Raw genomic sequence first — 27447 nt, forward strand, 5'->3', positions numbered from 1 at the left:
GGGCACGCGGGTCCTCGTGTAAAAAGCCGGGGGGTGCGGGGAGCTGGGGGGGGGTTGTGGGGTGGGGTGGGGGGGCTCAGCCTGCCCGGGGACACCCCCTTGGGGACACCCCCTTGGGGACACCAGCGAGAGCGGGGCCGGAGCGAGGGGACAAACCTCGCGGAGACGAGGGGCTGGTGACAGCGCGGGGACCCCGCTCCGGCCAGAGGGGAACAAGCAGGGCTGCAACAGAGCTGGGGGGAGGCGGGGCGGGGCGTCCTGGGGTGTGGGGACAGCCCACCCCGCAGCGGGGACTCTGAGGGGTGGGGGGACACCGGCGGGGCACAGCGGCAGGAGCGGCAGCGCCCGCCCCGGGGGGCATCGGGGCACATCCTGCGTGGGAGGGGGCAGCGGGGGACGTGGGGTGGGGGGCCCGGCTGGCGGTGGGGCCGGGGGTCTCCCGCCAGAGCTCACCAGGATTGTGCTGGGTCAGGACCTCCCGTTGGACCCGATGCTTTGTGCTTGGGCTGGTGGCTCTGGCTGCGGCGCCAGGATGGGGCTTGGGGGGGTCCACGGCAGCAGGACAGGACTGGGAGGCTGGGGGGGGCCCATGGCACCAGGAGGGGACTGGGGGCTCAGGGGGGCTGTGGCACCAGGACAGGACTGGGGACTCAGGGGGCTGTGGTGCCAGGATGGGGCTGGGGGCTCAGGGGGGTCATGGCACCGTGCAGGGGCTGCCCCCGCCCCCGGTCTCTGCCTGCAGGAGCAGAGCACTATGGCGTGGGGACGGGGGCGTGGCGAGGGCCTGGGACGTGTGTGACTGTCCCCAAGGGTGACACTGACACCACCACGAGGTCCTTCCCTCCCACGAGGACCGACGGGGGCCGGGGCCGGTGCCACCAGTTGTGCTGTGAGTGTTGGGGGGTGCGGGTGGTCCAGGGGTCCCAGCCGTGTGTCCCCGTTCCTGCCGTGCCCGGTGGGGGCGGCCACGTGTCCCTCGGCTCATGGGGACGCCCCATCTTCACCCCCAGCCCTGGGGCGAGCGCAGAGGTCCCCACACAGTCACAGTGATGGCACACGGAGGACGAGGGGACGGTCCCGCTGCGATGCCACTGCCACGTCCAGCCGTGGGAGGGGAGGGAGAAAGGGGGTCCGGAGGGGGGGCGCGGGCCAGTCCGGGGCTCTACATGATGCTGCACTTCCCCTTGATTTTGTCTGTCCTCTTCTGCTTGCTGGAGCGCTTCCCATCGATGGTGAGGCTCACATTCCTCCTCTTCTCCAGGTTCAGCAGCTCCTGGAAGAGCTCCTTGACGTTGTAGTTCATCTTGGCCGACGTCTCCATGAAGGCGCATTTCCACTCCTTGGCCATGGCCTCCCCCTCCCTGCTCTCCACCTCCCGCTGCGTCTCGTCGCACTTGTTGCCCACCAGCATGATGGGGATGCTCTCCACGCTGCCCTTGATCTGCACGATCTGCTGGTAGATGGGCTTCAGCTCCTCCAGCGACTGCTTGCTGGTGACGGAGAAGACGAGGATGAAGGCATGGCCCTTGGAGATGGAGAGGCGCTGCATGGCCGGGAACTGGTGGCTGCCGGTGGTGTCGGTGATCTGCAGGGTGCACACGCTCTTGTCGCAGCTGATCACCTGCCGGTACGTGTCCTCGATGGTGGGGATGTAGGTGTCGCGGAAGGTCCCCTTCACGAACCGCAGCACCAGCGAGCTCTTGCCGACGCCGCCGGCACCAAAAACCACCACCCGGTAGTCGTTGCTCTGCTCCGGCATCTTGGCCCGGAGGTGCTGCCGATGCTGCGAGGGACAGGGAGGTGTCACACCGGGAGCAGGGGGCTTTGGGATGGCCTCCCCCGCCCCAAATCCAGCTGGCAGCCCCCCTAGAGATGCAGCTCCAGCCAGGCCAGTGCCACGTGGGGGTCATGCCGTGCCCTTGGGATGCCCTTGCTGCCCGGCCTGGGGTGCAGCCGCCTTGGCTATTTTTACTCGCCGCCCGCTGTGGCCATATGGCCGAGCGTGGCCACCGGCACCGCAGCTGCGGCTGAGGCTGCTGGGGCAGCAGGCTGGGGGGGCCACGCGGGGCAGGGGCCCGCAGAGCCACCCCCAGACAGCAGGAGCAGCTCTGCAGGGTGGCTGCCAGCCCAGTGAGGATGTGGTGGCACCTGGAGTGCCCACCTGGGCTATTTGGCCTTGTTGGGCACAGAGGTGCCATTTCACACACAGGCCATGCCACCAGTGTCCTGTCAGCCCCTGTCAGCCTGCACTGTGCCCTGTCACCCCCTGCCATCCTGTTCTACCCTGTGCCATCCCCCTGCTCTGCTCCCACCTGGGGGTGTGTCAGGGAGCAGAGGGACGTGGGCACTGGGGAGAGCATGGCACAGTGGTGGGCTGTGGGCTGGTGACCTGCAGGCTCAGAGACCCCCATGGCCACCCTTACACTGCCAAACCTCAGTGCCCACACTTGGGGGGGATACCCAGGCCTGGGCAGGGTCCCCGGTGCCCCCCACACCGAGTGATGCAGTCCCAGGGTGAGAAATGAGGGGGCACAAAGAGCTACTGATGCCAAATCCCAGGCTGGTCCTGCCTCAGGGTCCCCAGTGCAGCACAGGAGTGGCAGCACCAGCTCTGCCCCATGAGGGTCCCCATGGGTGTGTGGGAGTGTCCCAGAGCCTCAGGGCTGTTCAACCTGGCACAGGATGGGCTTTCCAAAGGTGTCCAGGCATAGGAATGAACAGGTGGGAGGGGAGGGATGGGGACCCTGGGCACTGCTCCAGGCAGGTCTGTTGCCAGTCAGCTCCACTCCTGCCACCCCCTGCCAGTGCAGGGAAGGGGGGACACCAAAGTGCCTCAGGCAGTCCCGTGCTGGCGGCTGGCCCAGGCACAGCAGCTCCCACATCCCTGGGCTCCTCCGTGGGAACCAGCCCCTTCCCACGGCTCCTCCATTCCCATCCCACAGCACCAGGGGATCTGGGTCCCACAAAGTAGTCCCAATACTCTGGCATGTCCCCAAACACCAGAGCTAGTGAGGTTGGGAGCTGGAGAAGGAGCCGAATGGCGCGGCCTCGGGCTCCCAAGGAGCTCATCCCACCGTGGGCTCCTCGGATCCCACCACGCTGGAATCGTCACTGGCACACACGGGGGCTGGGGATGGAGTGGGGGCCGGGGCTGAGCTGGTGTGTGGGAACGTCCAACCTCAGCCAGGGCTGGAGATGGTCCTGCCTTTCCCACCTGCCCCATCCCACCTGAGTGTCCCACCTGCCCCATCCCATCTGAGTGTCCCATCTGCCCTGTCCCACCCACCTCACCTGCGTGTCCCAACTGTCCTGTCCCACCTGTCCTGTGCCACCTGTGCAAGGCACAGCCAAAAGCACCCCTGGCCTTGCAGCCATAGTGGGGGGCACTGGGGTGAGGGGCTGGGCTGGGTGGACCTTCATGGAACCCGGGGGTGTCCTTTGGGGTGACCCCATGGCCTGTGCTCAGCAGGTGTCCCCCCCTCAGTTCCTGGGCACGGGAACACCTGCCAGTCCGGGCCTGATCCTGCCGAGGGGCTCTGCTCCCCCAGCACCCTCCCACTTGGGCCCCCAGTGCTGGGGGTGGCAAACAGCTGGTGCAGGGGGCTGAGGATCGTGATGGAGGGCAGGGCAGGGGTGAAGGAGCAGAGGAAGGTCCAGGATGGTGAGAGACAGGCAGGGAAGGGGCAGGGCAGGATGGAGGGATGAAGGGGCAGGAGAAGGAGCTGGATTGGAGGGGCAGAGGAAGAGCAGGATGGATGAGCATCCCGCTCAGGATGGAGATGGAGAGGCAGGGGAAGAGCAAGTATGGAGGTGGAGAAGCAGGGGAAGGGACTGGGTGTAGGGGCAGGATGGAGATGGAGGAGCAGGGAAAAGGGCAGGATGAAGATGGAGAGGCAGGAGAAGAGGTGGGATGTAGGGGCAGGATGGAGATGGAGAGACAGGACAAGGGGCAGGATGGATGAGCATCCCGCCCAGGATGGAGATGGAGAGGCAGGAGCGGGGGATGGAGGGATGGCGGGGCAGGGTCGCGGGTCCCACCGCCCGGTCCCCCCGCCGGCCGCGCTCCCCCGGCCCCCGCCGCGCCGGTCGCATTGCGGTGCCGCCGCCTCACCGTGTCCTGCCCGGGATCCGCCCTTGGCTGCGGGCGGCGCGGCGGCCTCAGCGCATGGCCCGGCTCGGGCGGCCCCGGCGCGGCGGCTCCGCCCGGCCCGGCTCGGCTCGGCTCGGTACGGCGGGGCTGGGGCTGGGGCCGGTGCGGCGGGGCCGGCTCGGCTCGGCTCGGCTCGGCGGGGCTCGGCTTGGCTTGGCTCGGCTCGGCTCGGTGCGGTGCGGCCGCCGCAGAGCCGATCCCGCCCCGCCGCCGGCCCCGCCCGCCGCGCCCGCCCCGCCCGGGGCCCCGGACCCCCAGCCCGGCCCCGGGGGGCTCCGGCGACGGGACGGGGATGGGGACAGAGGGGCAGGGACACACGGACAGGAACACATGGACAGGGATGGGGACACACGAACAGGGATGCATGGACGGGGATGGGGACACACGGACAAGGATGCATGGACAGGAACACACGGGCAGGGATGGGGATGCACGGACAGGGACACACGGACACATGGACAGGGATGGAGATGAGGACACATGGACAGCAGTGCATGGACAGGGACAGACAGAGATGGTGACACAGACAGGGACAGACAGACAGGGATGTACGAGGATGGGGACAGATGGATAGGGATGGGGGGATACACCACATGGAAACACAGGGACATGGGGACAGGGATGGGGACAGACAGGAACACATGGGATGGGGACACTGAAAGAGACACACCCAGGGACACACGGACACAGGGACACATGGAGAGGGATGGAGACAGACACGGATGGCGATGCACGGCAAGAGATGGGGATGGACAGACAGGGATACACAGGGAGGGGGTCACACAAACAGGGATACATGGAGAGAGATGGGGACATGGGATGGGGACAGATGGATGCACAGACACAAGGACAGGGATACCTGGGGATGAGGACACATGGACAGGAACCACACATGGACACGGGCACAGGTGTGGACATGGACCCACCAATGAGGGACAGCCCAGACACACATGGACGGGGGTGACAGGAGACATAGGGACAGGACAAATGGATGCCAATCCCCCAGCCTGGCAGGGCGCAGGTGGCAGAGGGTGCCTTGAGCCCCTGCAGCATTTGGGGGTGTCTTGGGCAGAAGGGCTGGGCTTTGGGGACACAGTGCCTGCAGTGCCACCCCAGCGCAGGACCAGGAGTCCATTCACACACAGAGCCTTTGTCACCACCTGGTGTCACCTTCCCATGGCACAGCCCTAAAAGCCTGGGGGGGGACTTGTGGGACCCCCAAGTGCTGCTTGAGCCCCCACCCAGTGCCTGAGAGTGACAAGAACACCTGAGTGTGACTGTCCCCAGCTCTCTGCCCCCCCCCACTGCCATGGGGGGCTGGAGGTGACTGGTGGGCCTGGGGGTCTGCAGGTCACAGTCAGGGTCTGGCAGGACTGGGCCTGGGGGGTGTTCCTGCTCCCTGCCCTTCCTGAGCAGCAGCAATTAAAATCCGCAGCTGCTATTAATAGCAGGCAGCAGGCACTCGGCCACGGCAGCACCCACGCCCTGGCATCACATCCCAGCGGGAACAGGGGGGGCCCATGGCGACCCCAGCCCTCCCCGTGAGGTGACAGGGCCCGTGGTGGGGGGTGGCAGCCACAGCCCCCCCCAGTCCCCCCGCAGCGCGGATACTCCTCGTTAGAGGGAATGAATGAGTTTCCTTGATCGTTCTGCCGCGGCTCCTCCTCGATCCATTGAGTTCCAGCTCCCCGCCAGGCCTGACGCACCGGGGCGGCTGCTCACGCAGGGCTGAATCACTCGGGGGGCGCTGGGGGGTCCTGTCCCCTTCTCTGAGCTCAGCAGGGCTCTGGGGGGCTCCGGAGAGGGGGTTTGGCTGCTGAGGATAGGGGGGCTCAACACGTGCAGCCGCCACGTGAGCCGGACGTGGAGGAGCCACGGGGGACATAAAATAAACCAAGTGACAGCGAGGGGAGAAGGGCAGGGAATTTATTGGGAGCCTCCTCCAGCTCCGACACCCACTCTGGAGCACGGGATGATGTTGTGGATAAACGACCCAGGGCAGCAGGAGGAGGATGGGGGAGCTCAGCACCTCCTGGCACTTCACAGCTCCCCCTGCCCAGGGCAGCCTCAATCCAAAACTCCAGCAAGAAAAGGGTGTGAACCGGAGGGTACAGCCAAAAAGAGACACTCAGCCCAGTGTCACCTCTCCCTCCTTGTTCCCCAAGCACAGAGAACCCGCTGAGGGAGCGATGTCACCCCCCAGGAGAGGTGAAACAGCCCCGAGGCTTTACCACGCCGAGGCAAATCACGTTCTCCTCACCCTGCTCGTTTGTGTCATCTCAGGCCCAAAATAACCTCCCTCCGCCCTCCCCCTCCACTCCAGGTTTTCAAAGGAAGATTAATTGACTCGGGGATGTTGCAGCAATTAAACTAACGAGCCCCAGGATCTGTCAGATGATGCTCAGCTGCCTCCATATGCTGCAGCTGGGCCACCGCGGCGGCTCCGAGCCTGCTTCCCGCTGCCGGCACTGCGCCATCCTTTATAATTCCATCAGCGCTTCCAGGAGCCCGGCGGAAGCGGCTGCAGGAGCGAAGGCTCCGGGTAATTAACATGCAGCCCCTGCCTGAGCCCGGCTGTGTCACGCAGCTGGGAGGGAGCACGTTCCCAGCTCCAGCCTCTGATCCCGGCTCCTCACCCAGGAGAGCAAATCCAAGGGGATCAGCAGCCCATGGAGCACCCCTGGGGCTCTGCTCTGCAGCCACGGAGATCTGCCTGTGTCTCTCAGCAGCCCTTCCACCCCTCCAAGGGAAGAGATTCCACTCCTCTGGAAACCTGGAAAAGCCTGGGAGCAGCTCCTGCTCCGACTGTGCAATCCCTCTCACTGCACTGAAAACACAATTTCCATAAAATATTAATGCTGGAAATTGTTACTGCCCAGTTCTTGCAAGCTCCTGGATCCCAGGCTCTGGGAATGCCATGGAATGGATAGGGATAATGGAATAATTTGCTCCATCCCTGGCAGTGCCAAGGCCAGGTTGGACAGGGCTTGGAGCAACCTGGGATAGTGGAAGGTGTCCCTGCCCATGGCAGGGGGAGGGACTGAAGAGTTTTAAGTTTCCTTCCAACTCAAAACCATTCCGGGATTCCAACCCAAACCATCCCGGGATTCCAACCCAAACCATCCCGGGATTCATCCTATGATTTTCTAACGCTACATTAACACACTGCTGGAGGTTTTCCTTAGGGAATGCTCAACATTGGATGAGACTTAGAGAAGGATGGAGGGGAGAGAGGCCTGGCCTCATTTCTTCTGTGAATCCCTGGGAAAGCCAAGCTCCCGGGTGGTTGCACTGGAAGCTGTGCCAGAGGGAGCAGCACCCCGGGAATGCCGGAGCCCCACAGGGATGTTATTTTTGGCAGCTCTTACAACCAGGTTTTGCTCCAGACTAAGCCAGTGAAAGCAGCTTAGTGCAGCCCAGCAATCCCTGCTCCCACCTGCTCTGGCTCCACTCCTGTCTCTCACCTCCTTGGAGCCCACGGACCAGGCTCCCAGCTCCTTCCTGAGTGTGGGTGAGGTGAAGGAGGGAGAGGGAGATTGTGGACATTGCAGAAGCCACACACACTTGAGGAGCTCTTGGAAGCACAGCCTTTAACCAGATCCTTAATGTTTGTGTCAGCCAGTCTCTGCAGCCCCACAGGAAGGGACAATCCCTTGGGATATTCCACCCTCTGAGCACATGGGGAAGAAACTCTCCTCCTCCAGGTAATCCTGGAAACATCACCTGTGCTGGGGCTGTTCCGCTGCCTGCTGAGCTTCGGCGTCCCCACGGCAGGAGGGGGCAGCTCATCCCGGCGCCGCTGGAAGGGCGAGGTGAGCTTTGCTTCCCGAGGCTCCCGGCTCACCACGGGATGAGCACCAGCCCGGCCAGCGCGGCATAGCCCAGCACCAGGCACAGCACCTTCAGCAGCCGCTGGCTCTTGTCCTCCAGCTCCTTGGCCAGGATCTCGAAGAAGGTGACGAAGAGGAAGGTGCCGCCGGCCATGCCCTGCAGGAGCAGCGACGCGACGTTGCTGGCGGCGCTCCGGGTGCTCTCGATGCCCATCCCGATGCCGATTCCCAGCGGGATCATCAGGCACACGGCCAGGGCCAGCTTGGCCGCGTCCCTGAGTGGCAGAGAGGCCTTGGCCATGCTGATGCCCAGGGCCACGGCCACCAGCGTCTCGTGGATGGCCACCCCCAGGAACAAGCTGATGACTTTGCCACCATCCTCCTGCAGCCCCAGGGCCAGGCCCTCGAAGATGGAGTGTGTGCACAGGGCAAACACCAGCCCCAGGAGGCGCAGGGGGCCGGGGCGGGACAGCTCGGGGATGCTCAGGGGGTGGGAGTGGGCGCCGTACGGGGCACGGCCCCGGGGGGAGGCGATGAAGGGGCTCTCGTACTCCGAGTCGCTCCCGGCGTCTGACCCGGCGTTGAAGGTCTCCAGGTCGATGAAGGAGGGCTTTTCCTTCTGGAAGGTCAGGATCAGCTGCTCCACAAAGACAGTCACAAAGAAACCCACCATCATGATGGTCTCGGCCACTGGGTAGTCCGTGGTCACGTTGCTCTGCTTGAGGATTTCATCCAGCTGGGAGGAAGTAAAAGACCCTCAGTGTATCCATCACTTTGATCCCTCTGAAGGGAAACATTCCCATGGTGCTCACACAGCCCCACATGGACGCTGGACACACCCCAGGACACTGGACACACCCTGGGACACATCCCTGGACACTGAACACACCCCTGGACACTGGACACACCCCAGGACACTCCCCTGGACACTGAACACACCCCGGGACACATCCCTGGACACTGAACACACCCCTGGACACTCCCCTGGACACTGAACACACCCCTGGACACTGGACACACCTTGGGACACTGAACACACCCCGGGACACATCCCTGGACACTGAACACACCCCTGGACACTGGACACACCCCAGGACACATCCCTGGACACTGAACACACCCTGGGACACATCCCTGGACACTGAACACACCCCTGGACACTGGACACACCTTGGGACACTGAACACACCCCGGGACACATCCCTGGACACTGAACACACCCCTGGACACTGGACACACCTTGGGACACTGAACACACCCCGGGACACATCCCTGGACACTGAACACACCCCTGGACACTGGACACACCTTGGGACACTGAACACACCCCGGGACACATCCCTGGACACTGAACACACCCCTGGACACTGGACACACCCCAGGACACTCCCCTGGACACTGAACACACCCCTGGACACTGAACACAACCTCTTGGACAATGGACACACCCCAGGACACCGAACACCCCCTTGGACACCCAACACACCCCTGGACATGCCCCAGGACATCGAACACACCCCTGGGCACACCCCTGGACACCGAACACCCCCTTGGACACTGAACACACCTCAGGAAACACCCCTGGACACTGAACACACCCCTGGACACGCCCCTGGACACTGAACAAGCTCTCAGACACTGAACACACCCCTGGACACACCCCAGGACACTGAACACCCCCTTGGACACTGAACACACCCCAGGACACACCCCTGGACACCCAACACACCCCTGGACACCGGCCTGGTCATGAGACAGGGAATCTTTTTGCCTCCCCCATGTGCAGCTGTCCAAGTGTTTCAAACACAGGGAGTTCAGATCTTCCCACCCCACAGCCTCCCAGAAATCTCCACTGACTCCATGGAGACACCCAGCAGCAGGCAGGGAGGTGGGCACAGCTCACCCTCACCATATGATGTTTGAGGGGGCTCCATGTCCATTTGGACAGACCCTTCACCCCCATTCCCACAGCAGAGAGGGCTGGAATCCTGCAGGCTCAGGTGCCCCTGCCACAGCACTCACCTTGCCCCTCACAGCAGGCAGCAGGGCATTGAAACAGGTGGCCAGGAAAACTCCTCCTCCAAAGGAATTCCAGAGGGCCAGGACCTTCCTGGAGCGTTGGGCCTTGTCGTGGTCAGCCTCGATGACCCTGACGGGCAGCAGGGCCCCGGCCAGCACCAGGACAGAGATGCCCAGCAGGCACAGCACCTTGGCCACCACGATCCTCATCCTCAGGGAGGTCTGGGAATGGTGGGGCTGCACTCAGAGCTGGGACATCAGCATGGAGAGACCCCCAGGGGAAGGTGCTCCCGGGATCAGCACCTGTGGGTGGGATCAAATAGGGAGTTTTTCCCTCATGAGCTGCAGGAACCAGCAGGGAAAAGTCAAACTGCATTAAAAAGTAGCTTTGGAGTCCTGGAGGAGTTGGTGGGGCTGCCCCAGAACAGCCAAGGTTTAAAGGTTTTATCTGAAACACCCACACAGGGACAGGAAAACACCCAGTTCTGCTGTGGGATCCAGCTGAGCCCAACCAAGGGATCAGCTCCTGGATTTCAACCACAAGGAAAGGAATTCCCCTCTCCAGAACAGGCCTGGCTCCCACCCACACACCCCTTAACCTCAGGAATTTTAACTTATTTCCCATTTTTAACCCAAATCAACCCCTGTCAAACGCTCCAGCTCCTGAGTGCAGGTGGAGCAGCTGCATCCAGTGCCCCCTGAGAGGGGCTGGAAGCAGCTCAGAGGGAAGGGAATCCCCAGGGATACCTGGTGGTTCTCCTGGGCTGCTCCTCCAGCAGCAGCACCCACACCCAGGCCGTGCCACCAGCCTGGAACAAAGGATTAGCTCAGGTACTGCTCCAATTAGTGGCTCATAACGAGGTATCCAAGCAGCCAAAAATATTCTATAAAGCAGGCAGGGCTCTGTGGGAGGAAAAACAAAGGGTTTCCTGATCCGGGAGAACCCCCTAAATCCCTGTTTTCCTTCTGAAAACACGATGCCTTCCCCACAGCCACACCTGTCCCTAAAAGCCCTTGAGACCATCCCAGTCACCCTGGAAAAGGTGGGATGGGGAGGGGGCTCCTCCAGCACAGGGAAAACCTGTTTGAGCACCCGAAAAGGGAGCAGAGATTGGGGAGGGGGCTACAAGGGGAGATGGGAGAGGGGTGGGAGGGGCATGTTCAGCTGGGGAGACCCTCACAGGGGGTTGGGATCCACCCTGAGCCCCCATGGCGGAGAGGGGGGTCCTGCCCGAGCCCCTCATGGAGGGGAGAAGGGGTCCGGTCCCCTCACAAGGGGTTGGGGTTCACCCTGAGCCCCCTCAAGGCCAGGAGGGGTCCCAGCCCCTCACACAACGCCAGGGCCCACCTTGAGCCCCTGACAGGGATTGGGGCTCAGCCCCAGCCACTCACACAGGGTGGGGGCGCAGCTCGAGCCCCTAAAACGGAGCGAGCGCCCACCCCAAGCCCGCTCAAGGCGAGGAGGGGCGCAGGCCCAGCCCCTCACACAGGGCCTGGATCCACCCTGAGCCCCTCACGGTGGGAGCGGGGCCCCCTCCCCGCCCACCCCCGGCTCCCCCCGCCCCGCTGTGCCCCCCGGCCCCCCCCGGGCCCCGCCACCCCCTCAGGCCGCCCCCGGTGCCCCCTCGTTACCCCGGTAACCGCCCCCCCACTCACGGCCGGCCCCGCTCGCTCCCGGCCCGGCCGCCCCACGCGCGCCCGCCCACGACGCTCTCCCATTGGCCGCCGTGCCAAAGACGGCCGCTGATTGGCCGCGCGAGCCGTCAATCAACCCCGCTTGGGAGCCGCTGCTTTTCAGGTCCGCGGGAAACGCGTCCCCCCCGCCGCGGGTTCCGGGGCAGAGCTGGGCCCGCAGCGCTGTCCGGTGCTGAGCGGGAACCGGGAATGGGAAAAAAACCCGGGAATGGGAAAAAAACCCCCGGGTTGGCGCCCTCCGCCCCGCCAGCCCCTGCCCCTGAGGCTGCCCAACTGCCTGGGGGAGATCTGTGCGAATTGTGGCTCCGAGAGGCCCCTGGGGGGGCTGAAATGCACTTAAAATCCCATAAAATTCCATTATTTTGGCTGTTGGGTCTCCTAAAGGAGATGGGGAGTGTGGAAGGAAAGTTAGAGAAGGGATCAGGGAACTGGGAAGAATAAAAATCCTGCGGGGAACAAAAGAAAAAAACTGGGAAGAATTAAAAAAATCTGAAAAGAAGAAAAATGGAAGAAAAAAAAAAGTGGGAAGAAAAAAACAACCGAAGACCAAAAACCCCCCAAAAACTGGGAAGAAAAAGAAACCAGGGAAGAAGAAAAAAACCTGTGAAGAACAAAAAAAAACAGGAAGAAAACTGGGAAGAACAAAAAAAACCCCAAAAAACAGGAAGAACAAAAGAGAAAACAAAAAAGAGCAAAAGAAAATGGGAAGAGAAAAAACAAAAAAAAAAGAGGAAGAACCAATAAAAAAGAAGGGGAAGAACCAAAAATAAAAGTGGGAAGAACTAAAAAAAACTGGGAAGAAAACCAGAATGAATAAAAACAAGTGGGAAGAACAAAACAAAAAATAAAAAAGAGCAAAAGAAAACTAGAAGAGGGGAAAAAAGGGAAAAACAAAAAAGGGAAAAACAAAAAAAGGGAAAAAAGGGGAAAAACAAAAAAAAGGGAAAAACAAAAAAAAGGGAAAAACAAAAAAAAGGGAAAAACAAAAAAAAGGAAAAACAAAAAAAGGGAAAAACAAAAAAAGGGAAAAACAAAAAAAGGGAAAAACAAAAAAAGGGAAAAACAAAAAAGAGAAAAACAAAAAAGAGAAAAACAAAAAAGAGAAAAACAAAAAAGGGGAAAAAAAAAAAGGGAAAAACAAAAAAAGGGAAAAACAAAAAAAAGGGAAAAACAAAAAAAGGGAAAAACAGAAAAAAAGGGAAAAACAAAAAGGGGAAAAACAAAAAAAGGGAAAAACAAAAAAAGGGAAAAACAAAAAAAGGGAAAAACAAAAAAAGGGAAAAACAAAAAAAGGGAAAAACAAAAAAAGGGAAAAACAGAAAAAAAGGGAAAAACAGAAAAAAAGGGAAAAACAAAAAGGGGAAAAACAAAAAAGGGAAAAAAGGGGAAAAACAAAAAAGGGGAAAAACAAAAAAAGGGGAAAAACAAAAAAAAAAGGGGAAAAACAAAAAAAAAAGGGGAAAAACAGAAAAAAGGGAAACAAAAAAAGGGAAAAAAGGGAAAAACAAAAAAAAGGGAAAAACAAAAAAAGGGGAAAAACAAAAAAAGGGGAAAAACAAAAAAAGGGGAAAAACAAAAAAAGGGAAAAACAAAAAAAAGGGAAAAACAAAAAAAAAGGGAAAAACAAAAAAAAGGGAAAAACAAAAAAAAAGGGAAAAACAAAAAAAAAGGGAAAAACAAAAAAAAAGGGAAAAACAAAAAAAAAGGGAAAAACAAAAAAAAGGAAAAAAAAAAACACACCTGGGAAGAGCAAAGGGAAATGGGAAGAGGGGGATGAAAAGGGCCCCACAGAAGCCTCTGGAAAGGGCCCCCTGGGCACGAGGAATCCCAACCAAAGTGTCCAAACTTTTTATTCCTCACAAGTGACAGGATCCACAGTTACTTCCTGGAGCATTTACACATCTGCTTCCCAGGAAATTCCTCCTCCCAAGGTCCCCCCGTGGCCCCTCCACTCCCAAAATCTGCTTTAAAACAGAGTCCAGGTCGGTACAAAAGTCTCTGGTCTCCACAGAGGGACATTTTGGGCAAGTTGGGCTGAGCTTTGGGCTGGCCCAAGGCAGGGCTTGGGGTGGCTCCAGCCCCCACCTGATTCCTGAATCCCAAATTTCCTCCCCTCTGCTCCAACCCCCTCCATCAGCACACTCAGCCAGGTTGATTCTTACATGCAGAAAAGATTTAAAAACCAAAAATCCAAGGAAAAAAAAAAACCAAACCCAAACAACTCCTTTTAGACACTAAAAAGTCCCTTTTCTCCCTCACTGCCCCCACCCAGGTGGAATTGCTGAAGTTTTTCCAGGACTTTCTGGGAGAAGGAGCCCGAGGAGCACGTGGGGATGTTGTGTCTGGGCATTCCCAACCTTCCCATGTTTTTCTGGGAATGGGGAGCACCAAACTCCCTCTGGCAAAGCTGCCCCAGCCCTGGGTGGGGGATGTAGCCCTGCAAATGAACCCAAATCCCGGATTCCAGAGGCCACAGGATCCCAGGATTTCCAGAGAGGTCACACATCGTCCCAGGAATGTGGCAGGACTGGGATAGGAGGGACTCCAACACTTCTTGGAAGTGGCCCAAGGGCAGGAAAACCAACAAGGAGAGTCCTGGAGCTCCTGGTGCTTCCAAACCAGGCTAAAAAATCATCCCCAAGGGAGCAAATCCCATGGAATTGTATCCATGTGGAGCCCCCAGTCCTGTTGGAAAGCCTTGATGCTGGTCTGTGTTCAGCCTGCTGGGTCTTCCAGGGGGAAGAAGGATAATGGGAATGGGGAGAGGGAGGAGCAGGGATGAGGATTTGGGATCAAGTGAGTCTGTCTGGAACATGCAGGTCACAGAAAGGGGTTTTTGGGGTTGGTTTGGTTCTTTTTTTTTTTGTTTTTCTCCATGATTTTTTCCCCCTCTTGGACACTTCCAACTGAAGAAATGGCAACACACACGTGGCTTCCAGTTTTTAAAGCAAACACCAAAGTTCCCCTGGGATGGGCTGTGGAAAGAGGGAGAAGAGAGGGGGAAACTCAGCCTGGGAGGAAATTAATTGAGGCATTTTAATGAAGTTTAGTGAAATAAATTCCTTTAGTAAGAAAACCCTCCTTTAGTAAAAAAAAACCCCCTTCCTTTAATTAAACAAAAAACTCCTTTGGTTAAAAGAAAAAACTCCTTTGGTTAAAAAAACTCCTTTGGTTAAAAAAAAAAACTCCTTTGGTTAAAAAAAAACTCCTTTGGTTAAAATGAAAAACTCCTTTGGTTAAAATAAAAAATTCCTTTGGTTAAAATAAAAATATATTTGGTTAAAATAAAAAACTCCTTTGGTTAAAATAAAAAACTTATTTGGTTAAAAAAACTCCTTTGGTTAAAAAAAAACCTCTTTTGGTTAAAAAAAAAACTTATTTGGTTAAAAGAAAAAACTCCTTTGGTTAAAATAAAAACTTATTTGGTTAAAAAACCTCCTTTGGTTAAAATAAAAAATTCCTTTGGTTAAAATAAAAAATTCCTTTGGTTAAAAAAAACCTCCTTTGGTTAAAAAAAAACTCTTTTGGTTAAAAAAAACTTATTTGGTCAAAATAAAAAACTCCTTTGGTTAAAAAAAAAACTCCTTTGGTTAAAATAAAAAACTCCTTTGGTTAAAAAAAAACTCCTTTGGTTAAAAAAAACCCTCCTCCTTTGGTAAAAAACCTCCTCCTTTAGTTAAAAAAACCCCTCCTGTAATATAAAAACCCTCATGTAGTAAAAAAACCTCTCCTTTGGTTAAAAAACCCCTCTTTTGGTAAAAAAAAACCCCACTCATTTAGTAAAAAGCTTTAATTATTATCTTTTTTTTTATAAATTCTTACTGACCCCTCCATGCTGAGCCCAAGCTCAGCCCTGCAGAGCCCCAAAGAGTCCCCAAATGGTTCAATTAAAGCACAAACCCCATTAGAAATCCACCCAATTAACCCCCCCCCCCCCATCCAGCTGGCCCAGCATTCCCAGCTGGAATCTCACCTGGAGGGCTCATTCCTGCTGGTCCTCATTGCTGGCACTTGGAGTTCGACTCCTGATCTGGCTCCGGAGCTGCTCTATTAGCTCAGGGTTCTGCTGCTGCATCTGCTGGGCAAACTGCTGACCCCTGGGGGGCAGGAGGGACATGGGGGGGAAACACAGAATGGATTGGGTTGGAAAAGACCTCCGAGATCAGCAAGTCCAACCCTTGATCCAACCCCACTGTGATCACCAGCCCAGGGCACGGAGTGCCCTGGGCTGGTGATCACAGTAGGGTTGGATCAAGACGTGGTGGATTCTCCCTGGGCTGGTGATCACAGTAGGGTTGGATCAAGACGTGGTGGATTCTCCCTGGGCTGGTGATCACAGTAGGGTTGGATCAAGACATGGTGGATTCTCCCTCAGTGCCACATCCATAGAATGGATTGGGTTGGAAAAGCCCTCTGAGATCATCAAGTCCAACCCTTGGGCCAACTCCAGTCCCTTTACCAGATCATGGCACTCAGTGCCTCATCCAATCTCACCTTAAAAACCCCCAGGGATGGGGAATCCACCCCCTCTCTGGGCAGCCCATTCCAATCCCTGAGCACTCTCTCTGCAAAGAATTTCTTTGATTTCCAACTTAAATTTCCCCTGGCAGAGCTTGAGCCCCCCTTGTCCTATTGCTGAGTGCCTGGGAGAAGAGACCAACCCCCACCTGGCCACAACTTCCCTTCAGGCAGTTCCAGACAGTGCTGAGGTCACCTCTGAGCCTCCTCTTCTCCAGGCTGAACACCCCCAGCTCCCTCAGCCTCTCCCCACAGCACTTGTGCTCCAGTCCCTTCTCCAGCCTCGTTGTTCTTCTCAGTTGGGTTGGAAGAGACCTCTGAGCTCATCAAGTCCAACCCTTGATCCAACCCCACTGGGATCACCAGCCCAGGGCACAGTGCCCTGGGCTGGTGATCACAGTGGGATTGGATCAAGATGTGGTGGATTCTCCCTCAGTGCCACATCCATAGAATCATAGAATGGATTGGCTTGGAAGAGACCTCTGAGCTCATCAAATTCAACCCTTGATCCAACCCCACTGGGATCACTCTGGCACTCCGTGCCCTGGGCTGGTGATCCCAGTGGGGTTGGATCAAGACCTGGTGGATTCTCTGTCCCTGGAGGTGTTTCAGAGGACACTCAGTGCCACCTCCAGTCCCTTCTCCAGCCTCGTTGCTCTTCTCTGGCCCCGCTCCAGCCCCTCAATCTCTTGCCTCAACTGAGGGGCCCAGAACTGAACACAACACTCAAGGTGTGGCCTCCCCAAGGCAGAGTCCAGGGGAAGGGTCACTGCCCTGGGCCTGCTGGCCACGCTAGTTTGGATCCAGGCCAGGATCCCCTTGGCCTTCTTGGCCACCTGGACACACTGTTGGCTCCTGTTGAGCTTCCTGTCCCTCAGTCCCCACAGGTCCCTCTGCCTGGCTGCTCTCCAGCCACTCTGTGCCCAGCCTGGAGTGCTGCAGGGCTTGGGGTGGCCAAAGGGCAGGACCTGCACTTGGCCTTGCTGAACTTCATCCAGAGCTTTCCCAACCCCAGCACTTCCTGGGGCTGGAAATGCTCCCCAGCCCATTGTCCCAACTCCACCCATCAGTTCCCATCACCAAAACACCCAGGAAAGTTCAGAACTCAACATTTGAACCTCACCCAAATGTTAATCAAGGGGGTTTCCTGCTCAGAACCCCAAAATTTCACCCAACCAACAGTTCCATCACCCAGAACTTCACTCAACATTTAAACCTCACCCAAATGTTGAATCAAGGCACTTTTTTTTCTGCTCAAAAGCCTAAAATTCTACTCAACCAACAGTTCCCATCACCCAAATAGCCAAAACTTCACCAAACACTTAAACCTTCCCCAACTGTTAAATTAAGGTTCTAGTTCTGTTCAAAAGCCCAAAACTTCACCCAACCAACAGTTCCCATGACCCAGAACTTCACTCAACACTTAAACCTCCCCCAGCTGTTAAATCAAGGGGTTTTTCTTTCTGCTCAGAACCCCAAAATTCTACTCAATCAACAGTTCCCATCATCCAAAACATCCAGAACTTCACTCCATGTTTAAACCTCACCCAAATGTTTAGGGGTTTTTTCTGCTCAAAAGCCCAAAACTTCACCCAACCAACACTTCCCATCACCAAAACACCCAGAACTTCACTCAATATTTAGAATTTACCCAACTTAAATCAAGGGGGTTTTCTGCTCAGAACCCAAAACTTCACCCAACCAACAGCTCCATCACCCAAAACAATCAATATTTAAACTTTGCCCAACTGTTAATCAAGGGATTTTCCTGCTCAAAAGCCCAAAACTTCACCCAACCAACAGTTCCCATCACCAAAACACCCAAAGCTTCATCCAATATTTAAACCTCAACCAACTGTTAAATTAAGAGATATTTTTTTTCTGCTCAAAAGCCTAAAATTCTACTCAACCAACAGTTCCCATCACCAAAACATCCAGAACTTCACCAAACACTTAAACCTTCCCCAGCTCTTAAATTAAGATTCTGGTTCTGCTCCAAACTTCAAAACTTCCCCCAACCCACAGTTCCCATCATCTAAAACTTGACCCAATATTTACCTCACTCAACTGTTCATCAAGGATTTTTTCTGCTCAAAACCCTCAAAACTTCACCCAACCAACAGCTCCCATCACCCAAAGATCCACAACTTCACCCAACAGTTTAAGTCCCTCCCCAGGTGTCCAGTCCAGCTCTGGCCACCCCCAAATCCCTGTCCCAAGGTCCTGCAGCTCCAACTCACGCCTGGATGAGGCTGGCGAGGTCGTTGGTGGAGGGGCTGGTGCCTGTGGCTCCCATGGGGTTGTGGCCACCTGAAATCATCCCAGACATGCTGTGGGGAGAAGAGTCAGAGCAGGACAAGACCCCAACATTAATTGTTTTACACTGGGACAGGAGCATCAAGGAATGGGAGCAACTTCCCATCCCATGGATTAGGGATTATCTGCAAGGGAATCTCCTGCAACAACTTTTCAGTCATTAACTGCAGAGGAGTAATGAACATTAAGCTGCTCAGTAAGTAAAAATACTCCTCATAGTGTCAGTTACTGTGTTCCCAGATTTCCCCTTCCGTGGGCAAGGCCTGGGTGGTGTTTATGGAATTAAAACACTGTCTGTGTGTTGTTTATGGAATTAAAACACTGCCCTTCCTCACACCACCTCTTTTCTTGCTCTGCAGCAAAGACTCACTCTCAGGGCAGCCTGAACAGCCTCTGGAATCCTCAGGCTGCATCCAAGGGGGGAATTCCAGCTGGAACAGCAGTGCAAGGTGAGGTGGAAGCAGATGGAAGTGGGGGCTGACACCCAGCCCAGGAGCCAGGTTGTGTCATACAAAAACCATCTCACCTCCCTGTGCTCCAAAGGGAGGGTCAGGAATGGTCTGTGCCTCCTTAATTTTATCCATTTATTTATTTATGTTATTATTCCAGCATCTCACAAGTACTGTGAGCTGATCCTCATAATTCTGCAGCACCAGGAATGGGAATATTCCCATTCTGACCAAGCTGGAGCTGAGAAATCCTGTCCCCAGCCCACATAAAGCTGCAGCAGAGCCAAAGATCCCCAGCTCCCCAAATTCCAGAGCCACAACCCATCCTGCCTCCCCTGTGCCAAGATTCCACTAAAATCCCTCTTTAATACAGTCCAGAGCACTCAAAACAGGGGACTGGGTTGGTTTCCAAGCTCCCCACACACCCCTGCCCCAAATTCCCTCCTGCTCCCACCAGCCCAGACCTGCAGCAAATACCAAACACACAGAGGGCATCAAATGAGCAATTCCAAGGGAAAATACAAGCAGGATCCAACTTACAGCTGTTGCACTTGGGGGTTGTTCATGAGATTCGATGCCTGTTTCAAGAGAGGAGAGAAAACAACACCCAGTTTAGTCACTGACTGGGGGGACGTGCAGATGTTATGCCACTCAACCACCAAGTGAAGGCAGAAAGGCTTTGAAACAGAGCAAAAGGACAAAAAGAGCAAAGAGAGAATGTCCCAGTTCAGCAGCTGGGACCAGTTTATCCCTGTGTGGGTGTGACCAAAGCTGTGGATTCTAAACCCTCTGTACCATTTCCCAGGAACTGGTACCAATGGACCAGCAGCTGCCCAGGGCACAGCTGAGCCCTCAGGCTGGGAGCTGGCTGGGAAAGAAGCCTGGCAGAGGAGCTGGGAGAACTGCCCTGCAGGGAGTCCTTGGCACCTCCACACCCACCTGAGGGCTCAGCTCTGCTCAGGGGCCAGCAACAATTCCAAAATCCCCCCTGACTGCCAGAGTCAGATCCCCCAGGGTGGAACTCCCTGCCCTGGGGGAGGCACTGGGGGCTCCCACCTGCACCTGAGGGGAGACAGTCTTGGGGTTTGGGGACTTCTGGGACCACTCACTGGATCCAGAGGAGGAGCAGCCCCTGGCCAGGAGGAGCCACCACTCTGGCCCAGACTGTGCCATCATCTCCACCAACAGGTTTGTCCCTTCCTTTTCCTTTGGACTCGGAGGAACCACGTGGGGCTCAGCACAGGGGCCACCAAACCCCCCTGTGTTTGTGCCCCAGGGGGCTGGGTTAGACTGCTGGGCTTGGGGGTTAAACCCAATTTCTCTTTGTGCCACTGGATTTATTGTAATATTGTTATTAAACTCTGACTTGGAATCTCTTTGTGTTGGGTTCATTTCTCCTGCAGGTTCACCTTGAAACCAGCACAGAGAAGCAAAGCACAACATCAGAACAGGCTCTAATTCAGAACAGGCCCCTCCACACCTGTGAGTCCATCACTGGCTTTTCATTTGAGCTTAATGAAACACCAGAACAACACTGAGATCAGGCAGTGACAACACATGTGAAGAGACACCAGAGCTCCCCAAATCACATGAGTGAAATCCTCATCCTCAGGGGCCCAGCTGGGAGCTCTGCCTGCCCTTACCATGCTCATGAAGCCAGGGTTGTTCAGCAAACCAGCCAGATCAAATCCTCCTGGGCCTCCAGTCTGGAACAGAGAAAGCACAGGCTGATGGTGACACTAATCCTGCATTCCCAGAGTCATCAGGATCACATCATGGAATCCCAGAATGGTCTGGAATGAAAAGACCTGAGGGATCATCCAGTTCCACCCCTGCCATGGGGAGGGACACCCTTCCCTATCCCAGCTTGCTCCAACGTGGCCTTGGACACTTCCAAGGATGGGACACCCATGGAATAACCTGTGCCAGGGCCTGCCCACCCTCACAGGGGGGAATTATTCCCAATATCCCATCTAACCCTGCCCTCTGGCAGTTTGAAGCCATTCCCCTTTTTCCTGTCACTCCATCCCTCATAAAAAGTCTCTCCCTGTCTTTTTTGCAGGCTCCCTTCAGTGCTGGAAGGATCCAGAATCCATCCCTTAAACCCTGACAGAGGGAAGAGGTTCTGCCCAAACCCCTCTGCAAAGCCACAGGTCACATCCAGCCCCAGGGATTGGGCTCACAGAGCCCCTTCCATGACTCCCTGCTCACCTCTTCCCACCTCTGTCACCCAGCTCCCAAATTAAACACCTCCCTCCCTCCCCCCTGCACTGGAAATGTCTTTGGGAAGTGAAAATCCCCTCCAAAATTATCAACTAACACACTCCTGCCTGGAGCAGGTCAGCAGTGCAGTCAAACCTGGCTGGGAAACTTCCAGGTTTCTTTTCAGGAAAAAAAAACACCTTTGTAGGACAAAAAGATCCTCCTAAAATCACTTTTGGTGCTGCCAACAGGTCACTGGGAAAATAAAGCTGATTCAGCAGTGATTTAATTAAAAAAGGTGCTTAAGGCAAAGTGCTGTTTTAAACCCCTCATCAGTCTCATTTTCCAGCTGTTTCAAACAAGCCCAAGGAGATTGTGAGGAAAAGTTTCCCTCTCCTGGTTTCAGTGGAATGTTCCCAGCAGGATCACTGACCATCTCCCCTCTGTCTGCACCCAAAATCTGCAATTTTAACAATCCCCCACCTCACCAGGGCCCTGCAAACAGCACCTGTGGCTTTTACAGTGGAAAAACCTCCCTCTAAAACCTTAATTAATGAACAAATTCCACAACTTACCGGGCTGGGAGTCTCCTTCATTTTCTGTTCAGCTATTTTAAGGTTTGATTTATATGTGTCATTGTCTGGATCCAGCTCCAGAGCCTTTTTGTAATAAACAACAGCCTCTGTGTGTTTGTTTAGGCTGGAGAGGGCCAGGCTGGGAAAGGGAAAAACCAAAGTCACAGAGTCAGATAAGCCCTCCCAGAGCTGGAACACCAGGAGGTTTTTTCCATGGCACTGCAGGGCTGAGCTCCCTGATTTTGCAGCCCTGCCACCAGGTGCTGAGGGATTGGAATTCCAGCACCAATCCTGCTGTTACTCACCCCATTCTGCCATAGGCTTTGCTGTAGTTGGGATCGATGCCGATGGCTCGTTCACAGTCTCTCACTGCTCCTGCATAATTCCCAAGTTTACTGTAGGCAGCAGCTCTGGAGAGGAGAGGGAGAGAGGGGTAGGAAACACTGAGCAGCTGGAATATCCTGAGGAAAATTCCCCCTGTTACCCCTCAAGGCAAAGTCAGGTATGAGCTTGACCTAAGCCCAGCCACATCCAGGTGAGCAATCCCGACCCTCAGCTCCACACTCTGCCCTGGAATTCTTCTATGCAAACAAATCCAGGCTCTTATTCCTCCTGATGACATTCCCAGAGGGCTCCAGGGAGGCACAAAAGGATCTCTGTTTCCCTGACCCCTCAATTTCCCAGACATAACAATTTCCATCCATTCTCCCACATCCCACACAGAGGGAAAATGGTTTGAAAGCCACAACCTCCCAACTGTGCCCAAAACTTCATGGCACTGATTCTCACACAGGGCTCAGCTAAAAGCACCAGTTTCCAGCCCCAAACCACCTCTCCATGTCATCAATGTGTGTCATTCCTGGAGCCAGATGCCCACAATGAACAGGTAATCAAATCAAATCCTGACTCAGAGGCTGTTTTATCCAAAAATTATTTTCCCACCAGAGACTGTTTTATCCAAAAATTATTTTCCCACCAGAGACTGTTTTATCCAACAATTATTTTCCCAACAGAGACTGTTTTATCCAACAATTATTTTCCCACCAACTTTCCCACACTTCTTAAAACTGAAAAATACAAAATTCCACTTCCACAGCCAGTTCTGCACACACCAGCCTGTACAATTCTCAGTAACAAGCCTTCAATTTGCCTCATTTCACTCCTTTTTTCCCAACACAGCCTCTCCATCCCACTCAGAGATAACTCCATGGAAGCACAGCCTATTTCTTGGCATCCCTTATCTCCTCAAATGCCTAATAAAGGTCATTTCCACACCCACAGCCCATCCAGAGATGCCAGGAGGCAAAGGGAAGTGTGTTATCATCAGCTCAGGAACAGAACAAGCGAGCCAGGAACAGAACAAGAAATCCACAGGAGCATAAAAAAGGGGTTTTGACCAATGAGGAGTCCTGGATTTCAGTGGTGAGGCCCTGGGGAAGCTGCTCCAGTACCTGTTGCAGAAATACACAGCATTGGCTGGATTTAATTCAATGGCTTTTCCATAAAAAGACACGGCGGCCTCAAAGTTTTCTGCCTTCATTTGCTCATTTCCTAAAAACATGAGGGAAAGGCTCGTTAGCAAGGGGAAAAATCAGGGACAAACCAAAGCAAGAGGTCATGGATCCACATCCCACACACCAGGGGATTCCTGGGATACAAAAGAAAAAGGGCAATCCAGCATTTCCAGGCTCTGTAACAGCAAAACTGTGCCAGGCTCCCCACACTGCTGGAGCAGAGAGAGACAGGAGGGTTGAACCCCTTTGCTTTGTTTCCCCATTCCAAGCATTCCCCAGGGGCCAGGGCACTGAGATTCCCACCAAAACCTCATTTCCCACCAGCTCCAGGGGGTGTTACCTTCAGTCTTGAGTCTTTCAGCCTCAGCTATGTCATCTTCAGAGGGGGTGACAGGCTCTGAGTTTGTCCTGGTGTGTTCCAGCTCCTTCCAGGGAAAGGGAGAGGCTGAGATAAGGATTCCCACAGAGCTGTCCCACACCTCCCTCTTCCCAATCATCCCAAACATTTCCCTCCCACAGCTGGAGTCAGTGTTTGGGCTGCCTGGAAGGAACCTCAGAGCACATTTCAGGGCACTCACTCACCTTCCCTGCAACAGCCTCGAATATTTCGGGAAGAGTTTGGGACACAGCCAGGCCTTGGTCTTCCATGGACACCCCAAATGCTGTTTCCAGGCACTGGATGGCCACTGGACAAGGAGAGGCAGGAATTAGCCTAAATACCCATCCCTGTCCCTCAGCAAAGGGATTTCTCTAAAACAGCAGGAAAAAACTCCCCAAACCACACAATTCCCACATATTTGGGCCAAATCCATGAAATTTAGCCCAAAGTTCAGCTCTGGGTTTCAGGCTCCTGGACTGAGTGAATCCCAAATCCCAATCCCTCAGTGACTCCTTGGGGGGCAAATTAATCAAGTTGGGGCCGCACCAGCATTCCCACGGCTGGGAATGGGGCAACCCCACGGCTGGGAAAGGGGCATTCCCATAGCTGGGAAAGGGGCATTCCCACGGCTGGGAATGGGGCAACCCCACGGCTGGGAAAGGGGCATTCCCACGGCTGGGAAAGGGGCATTCCCACGGCTGGGAAAGGGGCATTCCCATGGCTGGGAATGGGCATCCCCATACCTGGGAATGGGGCATTCCCATGGCTGGGAAGGGGCATTCCCATACCTGGGAAAGGGGCATTCCCATACCTGGGAAAGGGGCATTCCCACGGCTGGGAAAGGGGCATCCCCATGGCCGGGAATAGGGCATTCCCACGGCTGGGAATGGGGTATTCCCACACCTGGGAATGGGCATTCCCACACCTGGGAATGGGCATTCCCACACCTGGGAATGGGCATCCCCACACCTGCGAATGGGGCATTCCCACAGCCAGGAAAGGGGCATCCCCACACTTGGGAATGGGGCATTCCCACAGCCAGGAAAGGGGCATTCCCACACCTGGGAATGGGGCAAGGACAAATCCACACATTCCACTTGCTCTGGGAAGTGCTGTGGCCACACAGAGGTACCAAATCACCCCCTCCCTCATCAGGAGCCTGGTTGGGAAGCTGTTCCCAGGGAAAACAGAGCTCAGCTTTCCAGGGATCTCCTGTTGTATTTTACAGCCCCAAACCACCAGGAATTCCCCCCTCCTGCCACCCAACCCCCAGGAATGTCCCCCCACCCCACAGAGGTGCCCATACTCCTCTCACTGGGACAAATGCACAAGCCAAAGACTAAACCTTAAGCTCCTTAAGGAGACCTTTTAAGATCCATGTGCTCTCCTTCCCTCTGAAAAGAGCCTGGATAAATCCTGGGGAAGAGCATCTTGAGGGTACAACAGGAAAAACAACCACAAAACTCTTCAAGCACAAAACACTTTCCCTACAGCCACAAAATCCTCATTTTACCCTTCCCAAAGAGCCTCCACCTCATTCCAGACAAACCTCCAGGCCGGGGTCAGGGAGGTTTCTGACCCCAGGTCCATCCCTGCCTCAAGCTAATCTGCTTTTGAAAGATCTCAGAAAGCAGAGGAGGAGGAATCAGCACCCCTGGACACCTCCCCAAGGGACAAATTAACTCCAGTTTGGGTTGGTTTGGTGTCAGGATCAGCCCAGCCAAAAACAGGAAAACCATCCAAATTTTTCCCAGGTTTCAGCCTGCCAGACCCAGGGGGACCCAACACACCTTCCAGACTCTCCTGAGCATCTGGAGACATGTTCCCATTCTGCAGCTGGTTGTGGAGGAACTGGATGATGGAGAAGGCCAGACGCTTCTGGTCTGCCATGCTGGGGGCTCTGAGGGGCTGGGCTGCAATCCTTGGGATTCCTTCCCTCCAAAAAACACACCTGGAGAGGGAAAAGTTATGGCTTGAGAGGGCAGAAGTCAAAGAGTTTTGCTGCTGCTCCCCCTCGGGATGAATTCTGGGGGTAAGGGAGTTGTTCAGGACTCCAGGGGTGAATTTGGGGGATAAAGGATTGTTTAGGCCTGGCCAAAGACTCCCAAAGCTGTAAGCAGAATTCCCTTTGGGAATTCTCCAGGCCTGAATTACCCCTCTGCTCAGCACAATCCTTCCCCAAAGGGCTCCTGCCAAGGGAAACACAGCAAAGGTGCTGCAGGTATTTAAGGGACCAAAACACCTGGAAAGACAAACCCAGCACCGACATTCCCACGAAGAATTCCCACTTTTCTGCTCCCAGAAAGAAAGCAAAGGGATTTGTCCCTGGGAGTTGGGGCTCAGGATTTGGCAGGGAAAGGGAGGGAGGACCCGAAGCAGAGAGACCCCCAAAAGCACATTCCAAGGCTGGGAATTCCCAGGGATCCCAGCACGGCTGAAGGACAAGGGAAGCAGCTCCAGCTCTGCCCACCCCCAGAGCCTTATCTGGGTTTGTGGCACAGCCAGGGCGGCTGCACCGAGACGTTAAATTGGTTTAACTGAGTCCAGCCCAGATAAGCCAGGCCCAACCCACCGGGAGGCACCGGAGCAGCACTGGGACCCCGAGAGCCCCCGAACATCCCGGTACCCGCAGCGGGACCGGAGAGGGCGATTCCCGGTGGGAGAACCCGCGCAGCGCCCCCGGTGCCCCCAGTCCCTCCGGTCCCGGCGCTCACGGTCCATCCCCAGTCTCTCCGGTCCATCCCCGGTGCCGGTGCCCCCGGTCCATCCCCAGTCCCTCCGGTCCCGGCGCTCACGGTCCATCCTCAGTCCCTCCGGTCCATCCCCGGTGCCCTCGGTGCCCTCAGTCCATCCCAGTCCCCCCATTCCCGGTGCCCCCAGTCCATCCCCGGTGCCGGTGCCCTCAGTCCATCCCCAGTCCCCCCAGTCCAGGTGCCCCCGGTCCACCCCGGTGCCCCCAGTCCATCCCCGGTGCCGGTGCCCCCAGTTCATCCCCAGTCCCCCTATCCCCGGTGCCCCCGGTCCATCCCCGGTGCCGGTGCCCCCAGTCCATCCCCAGTCCCTCCATCCCCGGTGCCCCCGCTCCATCCCCGGTGCCGGTGCCCCCAGTCCATCCCCAGTCCCCCCATCCCCGGTGCCCCCGCTCCATCCCCGGTGCCGGTGCCCCCAGTCCATCCCCAGTCCCCCCATCCCCGGTGCCCCCGGTCCATCCCCGGTGCCGGTGCCCCCAGTCCATCCCCAGTGCCCCCGGTCCATCCCCGGTGCCGGTGCCCCCAGTCCATCCCCAGTCCCCCCATCCCCGGTGCTCCCGCTCCATCCCCGGTGCCCCCCGGTACGCCCCGGTCCCGGAGTGGGCACTTCCCCGCGGGGAGCACAGCCCCGGCGCCGCCAGCACGGGGTCCCAGCCTGGTGGGGAGGGGGGGACACACAACCCGGTCTCGGTCCATCCCTCCCCGCCCCGCTGCCGGTATCCCCCGGTACCCGCCGGTGCCCATCCCGCTGCTCGGCGCGGGACCGGAGCGGGCGGTTCCCTGCAGTGGGCAGTGCTCAGGGACGGCAGGGCCATGGCCGGGAGTGTCTCAGGGTGTCTCGGGGTGTCCCAGGGGGTCCCAGTCCGGCCCCGGTTCCCCCCCCCGGTCCCGCTCACCGGACGCCCCAACACTCGCCTGGGCCGGGCGCGCTCCCTCTCTGCGCACGCGCCAACCCCGCCGCGCGCCTGCGCCGCCGAGACCCCGCCCACGTCCATCTATGGCCATGAGGGGGGCGGGGTTTACACTCTAACGCCACGCCCCCTCGCCGGT

The 27447-nt window shown here is 56.1% G+C and overlaps 3 protein-coding genes across 6 annotated transcripts; all 3 read right to left on the minus strand.

Annotated features, from left to right (window-relative positions):
- On the minus strand, positions 1-4358 carry DIRAS1 (DIRAS family GTPase 1). The gene is made up of 2 exons (XM_071578009.1): positions 4112-4358; positions 1-1783 (listed from the first exon to the last, which is right to left on the minus strand). Exon 2 carries the CDS (start codon positions 1757-1759, stop codon positions 1163-1165), a length of 597 nt encoding a protein of 198 aa, XP_071434110.1. The 5' UTR covers positions 1760-1783; positions 4112-4358; the 3' UTR covers positions 1-1162.
- A 1702-nt stretch (positions 4359-6060) lies between these two features.
- Positions 6061-11709, minus strand: SLC39A3 (solute carrier family 39 member 3). 3 transcript variants are annotated; one of them, XM_071577941.1, is made up of 4 exons: positions 11656-11709; positions 10747-10902; positions 10003-10302; positions 6061-8716 (listed from the first exon to the last, which is right to left on the minus strand). In XM_071577941.1, exons 3-4 carry the CDS (start codon positions 10207-10209, stop codon positions 7991-7993), a joined length of 933 nt encoding a protein of 310 aa, XP_071434042.1. In that variant the 5' UTR covers positions 10210-10302; positions 10747-10902; positions 11656-11709; the 3' UTR covers positions 6061-7990. The 3 variants fall into 3 exon arrangements, with proteins under 3 accessions (XP_071434042.1, XP_071434044.1, XP_071434043.1); XM_071577943.1 differs by having other exon boundaries at positions 10747-10808; positions 11656-11687; XM_071577942.1 differs by having other exon boundaries at positions 11632-11684.
- A 1819-nt stretch (positions 11710-13528) lies between these two features.
- Positions 13529-27374, minus strand: SGTA (small glutamine rich tetratricopeptide repeat co-chaperone alpha). 2 transcript variants are annotated; one of them, XM_071578210.1, is made up of 12 exons: positions 27313-27374; positions 25438-25598; positions 23851-23954; positions 23609-23693; positions 23206-23305; positions 22060-22164; positions 21755-21893; positions 20621-20683; positions 19518-19555; positions 18453-18542; positions 15668-15791; positions 13529-14669 (listed from the first exon to the last, which is right to left on the minus strand). In XM_071578210.1, the coding sequence occupies exons 2-11, from the start codon at positions 25535-25537 to the stop codon at positions 15677-15679; spliced, it is 939 nt and encodes a 312-aa protein (XP_071434311.1). In that variant the 5' UTR covers positions 25538-25598; positions 27313-27374; the 3' UTR covers positions 13529-14669; positions 15668-15676. The 2 variants fall into 2 exon arrangements, with proteins under 2 accessions (XP_071434311.1, XP_071434310.1); XM_071578209.1 differs by having other exon boundaries at positions 27294-27318.
- Positions 27375-27447: the final 73 nt, after the last annotated feature.

This window comes from Pithys albifrons, chromosome 27 (genome assembly GCF_047495875.1).
Source record: "Pithys albifrons albifrons isolate INPA30051 chromosome 27, PitAlb_v1, whole genome shotgun sequence".
NCBI lineage: Eukaryota > Metazoa > Chordata > Aves > Passeriformes > Thamnophilidae > Pithys > Pithys albifrons.